Source organism: Theobroma umbraticum, unplaced genomic scaffold (genome assembly GCF_002168275.2).
Source record: "Theobroma umbraticum cultivar Fairchild unplaced genomic scaffold, ASM216827v3 scaffold_12.1, whole genome shotgun sequence".
NCBI classification, from domain to species: domain Eukaryota; kingdom Viridiplantae; phylum Streptophyta; class Magnoliopsida; order Malvales; family Malvaceae; genus Theobroma; species Theobroma umbraticum.
The window spans coordinates 372,808-382,432 of record NW_018397269.1 but is presented as its reverse complement, the minus strand read 5'-3'; the positions used below and the strand labels follow the sequence as shown (position 1 = coordinate 382,432).

At 30.7% G+C, this 9,625-nt stretch overlaps 1 protein-coding gene across 1 annotated transcript; it reads right to left on the bottom strand.

Moving 5' to 3' along the window:
* Nucleotides 1-2,441: 2,441 nt before the first annotated feature.
* Nucleotides 2,442-8,417, bottom strand: LOC110425956 (GDSL esterase/lipase 7-like). Its single transcript, XM_021441039.1, has 5 exons — nucleotides 8,163-8,417; nucleotides 7,704-7,822; nucleotides 4,574-4,822; nucleotides 3,256-3,508; nucleotides 2,442-2,784 (listed from the first exon to the last, which is right to left on the bottom strand). The coding sequence occupies exons 1-5, from the start codon at nucleotides 8,398-8,400 to the stop codon at nucleotides 2,570-2,572; spliced, it is 1,074 nt and encodes a 357-aa protein (XP_021296714.1). The 5' UTR covers nucleotides 8,401-8,417; the 3' UTR covers nucleotides 2,442-2,569.
* Between the last annotated feature and the right edge of the window lie 1,208 nt (nucleotides 8,418-9,625).

The following is a 9,625-nucleotide window of genomic DNA, read 5'->3' as shown; positions in this document are numbered from 1 at the left end:
CTTTCAAACGAGAAGATTATCTGTGCAAGAAAACGATAGAAGAGAAAGAGAAGAAGAAATGAGGCCAACAACAAAATATGCAATATTTCCTCTGGGACGGATGGAAGATTAAAGGCCAATGGAGCTTTAATAGAGTGGGAAAAAATTGATAAGTTGCATATGAATATGCAAAATCTTTTTCTTAGTTAGATCATTTGACTTGAAATCAAATCAAGTAAGATATTAATGCGGAGCCAGCCAGATTCTTCCTTTTCCGGGGAAGAGAAAAAATATTTTAAAGAATTCAGAGTTAAGTATTCCAGAATATGACACAACTACTGAAAGTGCTCAACACTAAACAGAATTTCATGAGTATCACATGAATTTTTTATCCTTTTTTTTAGATAAATTGATTAATTGGAAATTATTTCATTCGAATTTCATTACCGTTTTTCACTTTTATAATCATCAGCGAGCGACGTGATTATCACAGATGATTGTGGATTATTAATCAAAAGAAAAAAGAAATCCATTATAGATACATAGAACAGATGTAAACCAGCAGAAACTAATTTTAAATTAGTGACAAAATTAAATGGGAATGCCCAGAGTTTGACCCTTCATCATAATTATTCATCAAGATAACAGTTCTCTTTCAAGAATGAGATTACATTTCTTTGCATTCCAAGTAATCATCAACTTATTTTAATTGATTTCAATTCAAGCATTATATTATCTAATTTGAATATAAATCACTTAACTCAAAAGGAAAAAAAGAGAGTAAACTATCCATTTCGTCATTTAACTTTGTCATAATGCTTCAAAAGGTCCTTAAATTATTTAAATAAATTTAAATAAAATTTTATTCTTTTATTGTGTTTAATAAAGTTTCTATATTTTTATTTTTGATCAAACAAGTTTTTATGATTAGTGGTTGACTAATTGTTATTAGTTAAAATGTCATTGATCATATTTTGACCATGAGACATTGATGCAGACGGTGAAAAATATTGTATGGTTATGTGACCAACCAAATCAATATGTCATATTCTTATTATGACATGTCATTATAACATATGAACACCACATGGTACAAAATGATATCTGATATTTTGATTAGCAACAAAGTTAACCATTAATTATAAATGTTTATTTGGTTCAAAACAAGGATGGATATATATTGGCGCATGGAGGTGCTTGCCCATATAAATTTTCTAATTTTTTATATGTTTTTTTTTTTCAAAAACGAGTGACCCCCATGTTTTTCTCCCAACCCTTGCCAACATGAAATAAATGTTGAACTTATACCTATCACTGATAAGAACAGACCAATACTCCAAGAACAGATCTATTGATAACTAATAAGTATTAATTAAGCAACTTATAGAAGTGTGACTTATAAACCCAAGAGGCTAAGACTATGACTGCGTGACTCAAGAAAAGACAAAATATATAATAAAAACTATTAAAAGATATGTTGCATATATTCTTTTTAGCCTAAACTTTTTATATATATGAATGCATTAGCTTTTTCTAATTTTTGCCCTCTAATAGTTTAATCCTAGATTCATCTCTGGTTCAAAATAAAAGTATAAATGTATTATTAAATGTAAATAAAAGTATTTATTTGAATTTTTTAAATAGTTCAGATAGTTTAGTAGCTATTATGCCTTTAACTTTTAAAAAACTTATGTTTTGATTATTCAATTATAAAAAATTATGTTTTAGTCACCAACTATTATCAAAATTAATATTTTGATCATTCAACTATTTAAAATTAACAATTCTCTTAGATATTAGGTGTCTTTGGTCACATTACAGGTCTATATCAACTCTTTTGTTATGTGACATTGCTCATCTTACCAAAGTCACATGATGTGGACACTAACATGTGACAAATGGACTAATACGAACATGTAATATGGTCAAGATTTGCTGATGAACATGCTACTGGACCAAAATTAGCTGTTGCGTTAGATAGTTATCAATTTTTAACTTGACAGAAAAAAAATTAATCTTTAAAAATTGAGAGACCAAAATATTAACTTCTATAAAGATGACCAAAGTGTAACTTCTTTTAAATTAGATAATTAAAACAAGAACTTTGAAAAATGAAATGACCAAACGAATAATTAAAAAAAAAAAAGACTTGCCTTAGTTGGCAAATGAGTTGGCTATGAACATACTGAAAATGAGTTGATTGACAACTCCGAAATCCCTGTTCATGTGAGATTCCAACAATCTTCCACATTAAAATCATGATCATTAAAATTATGATAATCTCAAATAATATTTATTTAATTTTTTATGAAATCCACATTAAAATCATGATCATTAAAATTATGATAATCTCAAATAATATTTATTTAATTTTTCACGAAATGATATTTCAATAAAAGTAGGGTTTTTTTTTTAATAATTGAAATTCATTCATCATCCAGCGAAAGAGAACCCTGATAAAATGGAAAAATATCACAAAGCCTGGACAGAATCTAAGAAAACAGAAAAAAATAAACCTTTAATTTAAGCAAGCACAATATTTTCCAAAATTGAGAATCCTTGCGAGAATGAATGCAGCCAGTATACATATTCACATCTGAACCAGCTGTTGCAAATTAAGAGGAACGCAAACAGTATTGCCCTTGATGCAACCACTTGCTATTTCTGAATAGACAGCTTCAGTAGGATGATAGCCATCCCAAAAGTAGTTTTTGTTTGAGTTAAGACATGGCGCTACCCATGGAATGCACGCTGAAGTCCCATTTTGCCAAGTAAGGCAACATGCATTGCTCGTGTCTTCTAAGCCTGAAACATTGAAGAAATGGTGAGAGAATGTTTTGAATACGTTGAAGTTCATGTGTGAATCTGATATCTCACATCCATAAGAAGTGGGATGTCAAAAGGGTCATGCATACAGGACTCAAGAACCCATCGGTTTAAGCTTTTGGATTCAAATAATATACATATCCAACAGAAACAGATATGTTTGAGCCCTTCTGATGACTGATGTGTTCCTCATATATACCCCAACCAAAAAGGGAATAAAAAAAGAAGGAAAATAAAGAAAGAAAGAATGACATCTGAAATTTTTGTTTTGCTTGCTCAATATCATAGCCATTAATGGGGTGGGTTGACATGAAATTCACCTACAAATTTCATTCTTTCCTTTTTCCTAATCGCAAGTTATTAGCATAGATATTACTTGGATTCAAGTTGACTTTGATCAGATTCCATAAAAGTTAAAGTATGGGCAGTGGTAATCACATTGAAGCGTACCATATTTAGAAGGATTCATGACCGCATCATTCCCTAACCAATTACATCGGGCAAGAATAAAGGTTGATCCGGGAAGAGAGAATGTCAAATTTCCTAGCATTGTCGGCAGCTTATTGTTAAAATACGAAACAAGCTGATTTGATTCTTCTAAACATGGTCCGGTTTTTTGATGTGTCTTTGCAACCGCAGGGGTACATCCAATGGGGCCGATTTCAAACATAACTATCTTCCTTGCTCCTAAATTGTAAAGTGTCTGCACAAAATTGAATAGTTATATTACATTAAAAACTCAAGTAGATATGTCTAAAGATTAGGTTGCCTGTTTAGGCTCATGGACTGGTCGCTCAATTTGAATCAGTTCTAGGCAAAGATTTTTAGACAGCCTTAAAGGTATTACTTTATTAATAAATATTTTTTTTGTATTTAATATTCAGAATATATTTGAAATCTTAATATATACTTATTTTCTTATTATTTTTTAAAAATATAATATTATGTAAATGCTTAGGCTTGGCTTTGAAAAGTTGGCCCAAGAAGTCTGGCTTGAGCTCGACGCATAAATACCTATAAACTCAAGGAAGATAAAAAAAAAAACCAATAAATAGTAAATATACCAACAATTCTTCTATTGTCTAGTCGATAGAGCGTTCCTTTCCAATAAAAAGAAATTTAGTTTATGTATAATGGAATTAAAGGCCTTGACAGTTAATAGTCCTTTATAAACTTAGAAAACACAGCAATAATAAATATATTTGCTTCAAAAAATAACATTTATAACTTTTATTTAAATATAACCCATCTTTATTATTTGAGTTAAATTTAAGCAACTAATAATTAGTTTTTTTTTTTGTTATACATTCCTATTTAAGGCAGACAAAGGTGAAATGTCCTACTGCCTAATTAAGCAATAATGGGTGATTAGAAGCCTAGAAAGGAGGAGTTATACTGTACACTATCCAATGGCTTTTCTAGTTTTGTTTTTTCTTTCTTCTTATGCCTAAAAACTGCTATACTATAACTAATTAGCCTATATATTAAGTGATACTAGATATATATTAAATAGAGTTGCGATGCTGAGAAAAACCAGTTATATTACTGCCATCAGATGATTGAGCAGGCTAAAGGTTCCTATCAAACTGCAAAATTTGGTGCAAAGTTAATTAATATGTTAAGTTTAATTTAAAACCCTGCATCTACAATTTAAAGCAAAAAAAGATATGTAACTGTATTACAAATTAATGATGTTAGAGTTATGGCCCTCGATGTATAATAATGCATTAAATATGTGTGTGTATATGTATAGAGGGAAAGAGAGCACCTCAAAGTGAGCAGATAGCTTGTCCGAGAGGAAAGTAGCAATTTGCTGCGGAGTGTTTTTTTTGCTACTGTTAAATATGCTGTTTCCGCTATATATATTCAGATAATCATTGCTGCCGACAGAGAATAAAAAGATAGACTTTGATAAATACTCTGACAACTTAGATGAGCTATCGAAGTGTTTTTTCAAGTCTGACGCAATGGTCAGCTGAAACAAACTAATTTGCTCACCCAAATTTAGGCATTTACCCTGCAAACAACCCATTTGATCAATTTAAACTTTTTTTGAAAGAAAGATAATATTATTAACAACAGGAAAAGTTCCTGGAAAGGCAGGATCTTTTTTTTTTTTTGATTTAAAATTTAATGTGTTTAAAGGAGATATATGATTTTTGATTGTACAAAGGCATGTCTCATTGATAACTAGAAGGATACATTTGTTCACTTCATGAATAGATGTATCTGTATAATGAAGAGACATTGGTGATGTTTCGTCGTCTATAAATACCCATCCTTTCATTTTTGAAAAGCACATTTTATCTCTTATATCCTAACTTCAGAAATTCTTCTAATCCTTTCTTTTTCAAAAGTTTAATCTAAGCATTCCGTGTTTCCAAAACTCTATTCTTCATCATTCTAAAATTCTTTCAAGAGCAGTTGAGAGATTTACAAGTTTGTCAGATTACATGTGTCGAGTCTTCTCAATGACTTGTTGCTATGAATGAGATTGAGTCTCTACATATTAATCAAACATGATAGCTTGTGAAAACACCGAAAGGCTAGAAGATTACGGGATCTAAAGAAAGAGGTCTCGAGGTTGAAGGTGTTAGGTTCAAGGCACGACTTGTGGTGAAGGGCTATACACAAAAATAAGGACATGACTTTAATGAGATATTCTATTCCATTGTGAAGTACAATTCATTCCAAGTGTTGCTTCCTATAGTGACCTACTTTTACCTTAAGTTGGATCAACTTGATGTCAAGACAACGTTCTTTAATGGTGAGCTTAAAGAGTGGATCTAGATGTGCTAACTTGGGGATTCATTGTTCTAGGTATGGAAGGTTATGTGTGTCCACATAAAAAGTTGTTATACAGCTTGAAACAGTCTCCTAGGCAATTCTATAAAATGTTTGATATGTTCACGGAGGCACATGAGTATTCTAGGAGTATATATGATAGTTGTGTCTATTATAGGAAGCTTTCAAATAATGATCTGTTATCTATTTATTGTCATAGGTAGATGACATCCTTATTATGCTACTAAAGTTTGTCAAACATTGATGTATTGAAAAAGCAGTTTAATAGTGAGTTTTAAATGAAAAACTTAGGAACTATGAAAAAAAATAAGGTATGGAGAGCATTAAGGATAGGCATGCGTCTAGGTTATGTTTGTCACAAAAGAAGTACATTCAAAAGGCAATAAAACATTTTGGGTTGCAAGATTCCAAGTATGTGACTACTTTATTAGGCTATAGCTAAAAAATTTTTACTATGACAAACAAAGGATGAGGGGTACTTGACCCATATTCCTTTTATCGATGCAGTTGGTAGCATTATGTATGCTATGGTGTGTAGTAGGCTAGATATATCACATGTTGTTAGTGTGGTTAGTTGATTTATTGGCAAACCAAGAAAAAGACATTTGCAAGTTGAGAAGTCAATCCTTCGATAAGCAGTATAGACTTTGGCTTAATGTATGAAGAAGGTGCAAATACTAGTTGTAATGTGGTTGGCTTCTCCAATTTGGATTTTGCTAGTGACCTCAATAGTAAAAGATTTTAAACGGGGTATGTGTTCATTCTTTCAAGGTCTACAATCAGTTGGAAAGTAACAATCCAATCAACAATCGCTTTGTCTATGCAAAGCGAACATATTGTTGTGATTGAGACAAATGAAAGAGGCTTTATGGATACAAGGCTTGGTTAGTGATCTTGGTTTTGGACAAACACACAAAGTTAGATGTTTCGTAAAAGAATCAAACACATTCAAGTCAAGTGTAACTTTTTTTGAGAGATTGTTTTTGAGGTGAGATTGTAGTGAAGAAAGTATTGTAATAGAAAATTCGTCAGATCTATTAACTAAATCAGGTTTCATGATAAAGTTGGTGTTCGTAATGTTTAAAGCCTTTGGGAACATTGATGATGACAATAGAGATTAGTTGTAAGGTGGAACTTGGTGAATTCAAGTCAAAGGTGGAGATTTATTGCAATAGTCTTGAATTTTAGTTAAATTGAGATACTTTTGTTCTAGTTAGAATAGGATACTTTGTTGAGATAGTCTTAAATTCCATTTAAACTAGGATAAGACTCTTGTACTTAGCTCGATAAAAGGGTCATATGAAGTTATAGAATATCATTAAGTTGAGAGAGAGTTTAATGACTGCTTGGATAAAGAAGAAGAGATTAAAATGTAAATGGAACAAAGGTTGTGAGTTTTACATTAATCTTGTAATCTCTTGGTTTCTTCTTAGTTGAAATTTTTCTATCGTTGTATCTAAGGATGTAGGTCATTAAAATATTCAACCACGTAAATTTTTTATATTTTTATGAGTGTTTTTAAAATACACACACACACAATTTTAACGTAATATCTAAAAAGGTCCATGAAGTATTTAAAAAAAATTCAAATAAAACTTTATCAGTTATTGTTTGTTTAATCAAATTCTTTTTATTTTGAATCAAATAAGCTTTTATAATTAATATTTAACTAATTATTGGTAGTCAAAATAATACGCATACTAATATATCATAATAAATGATAACGTGATATGCTGATGTAATATGATGATGTGATCATACAATATTTTCATTTTTCATGTCAACGTAAACGTTATATAAATATAAGATGATAAATGACATTTTAATTAATTTTTGTAAAAGAAAAATAATTACGGATGCACAGTTTGGGTTTTTCCATCATTAACGTTTTCAATATCATATACATCCCGCATTCCCACTAGTATTTTGTATCGAAAATAGAAAATGCCACTAATAAAATTTGTGAAAAAATGGTTGGAGTAGTGAAACATTGAAGAAGGAGAGAAAAAAAAAAAGAACCGAGAACAAGAAGTTAAGAAATCAAATTAAAAAAAGAAATGCAAAAGCATGTGAAAACATAAATAACTTCTTACTAATGAGCTTCCGGTTTCTGGCAGTATGCCGCAGGATCCAGAAGCATAGTTCAACCCTGTCACTGTTGTGTTACGTCTACTCAAGAATGGTGGAGAATATGGCAGTCCAAGAAATTCAGCTACAACAAAATAAATAAATATCTTAATTAGTTCGATGATAATTAATAAATTTGGATATATATATATAAGGCACGAATTGAAACATAAAAATCATAAATATTTCATGACCCTCCTTCTAATCATTGAGTCAAAGTTTCATTGGCATAAAAAATCATGTTATTTCTACATTTCCATGTTAAAGATGGAATGGAAAGCACCTCCTGGGCGACGGTCATAAGCTTATATATATCATATACACAATATCAATAAATCAAACCTTTTTGAATAATAATTAAAATATACCGATTGTTCATCAACTAAGGTTCTTTGGAAAACATTTATATAAAAGATTATTAATACCTATAAAATCTGCGACTGTTCTTCCATTTGTAAACCTTCCAGTAGAACCCTTGGCAAAGTCTCTTCCGTATGGAGGAAAATGGGCCTTGGCAAGAGTTGGCAACAAGTTATTATTGCCACTGTCCAGCAATGAATCCCCAAACACGTACAATGCCGGAGCAAGCGGTACGCCATGCATCAGTGGGAGAAAACGAAAGAAAATAAGCAAGAAAACGTGTGACCCCGAGCTTCTTCTCATCTTTTATCGGTAGGAAAGTTTTTTTTTTTCTTTGGCTCGGCCTTTGATTAACTCTATTAGGAAAAGTTTTCTTTACAAAGAGAAAGACAAAAAGAATGGATAACTTAAATTGCGAGGATTGAAGAAGATTAGTGATGTCTACATTGATTTAGAGGAAAAATCCCTGAAAGCAAGGACAACTCTTACATTAAAGAACGCTAATGAAAGGCCTTCTCAAGATGTGGCCATTTCGCAGTATACAATGATGTTCTAAGCATGTAAAGTAGAGGGCATTAGGTCGGGCTATCAATCGCTTAGGGCCTCAATCCCAGCTCTACTAGGCTTGGTTTGGACATTTAGACCAAGTCTGGATCTATTAAATTATTTTATTAACTAAATAATAAATTTTTATTTATGTTTAAAACATGCTTAGAAATATTAAAATATTAGTAATATAAAATAATATTTTCTAATTTTAATAACTCAATAACAGTTAAATGGATGGATTCCGATTTAGGCTCGGGCTAAACTTTTGAAATGGAAGCTTGTTAGGTCCTACCAGAACTCGACACATCCTTGTCCATGAATATCTCTGTTAGATTTTCTAGTAAAATTAATGTGTGGATTTATGTTACTTACCTTTACATTTTATCAAAATTAGACTAAGATAATTTGATCTTGATAAGGGGACAATATTATAGTCCATACTATGATCTAATAAAATAGGTTAGACTTCAATGTTATATATGGGATTATAAAAAGGTAGGCCTGTGTAGGAAATCCTAAACCTATAATGGATGGGACTAGGGATTCACTATATAAAAGAAATGATAGGTCCCTTGTCTTGTTTACAATGACATAAAAATCTCACCTATTAGAGAGTCAAAAAGAAAAGAGAGGAAAACCCTAGTGCACTGAATACTAATACTTAATTTAATTAGTATTATTTTTGCAGTTAAACTATGGATAAGAAATCAAGTACGCTTTGTGTTCTAAATTCATATTATGTTAGATCTTAGATTAGTATAATTTAATTTATACATAAAGTTTATCAATTGGTATAGAAGCCACCTTAGTTAGGATTTAGAACCTAAAGAAATTATATATTGATTACATAAATCATGACTACATGTTAAGGTCTTATGTGGTACTTGGAATTTATGAAATTACATCATTAAAATGCATAGTTATCTTGGTATAATGCAATTAGATATTGAGCATGCTTAATTAATGATATATTATTAGC

What these genes read in the sequence shown, in the direction of transcription:
- LOC110425956 (XM_021441039.1), bottom strand. Translation starts at nt 8,400, where the DNA reads ATGAGAAGAAGCTCGGGGTCACACGTTTTCTTGCTTATTTTCTTTCGT. An exon ending in AACAGTCGCAGATTTTATAG is followed by an intron (nt 7,823 to 8,162) that starts GTATTAATAATC and finishes ATTTTGTTGTAG; the next exon opens with CTGAATTTCTTGGACTGCCA. An exon ending in CAGAAACCGGAAGCTCATTA is followed by an intron (nt 4,823 to 7,703) that starts GTAAGAAGTTAT and finishes GGTTGTTTGCAG; the next exon opens with GGTAAATGCCTAAATTTGGG.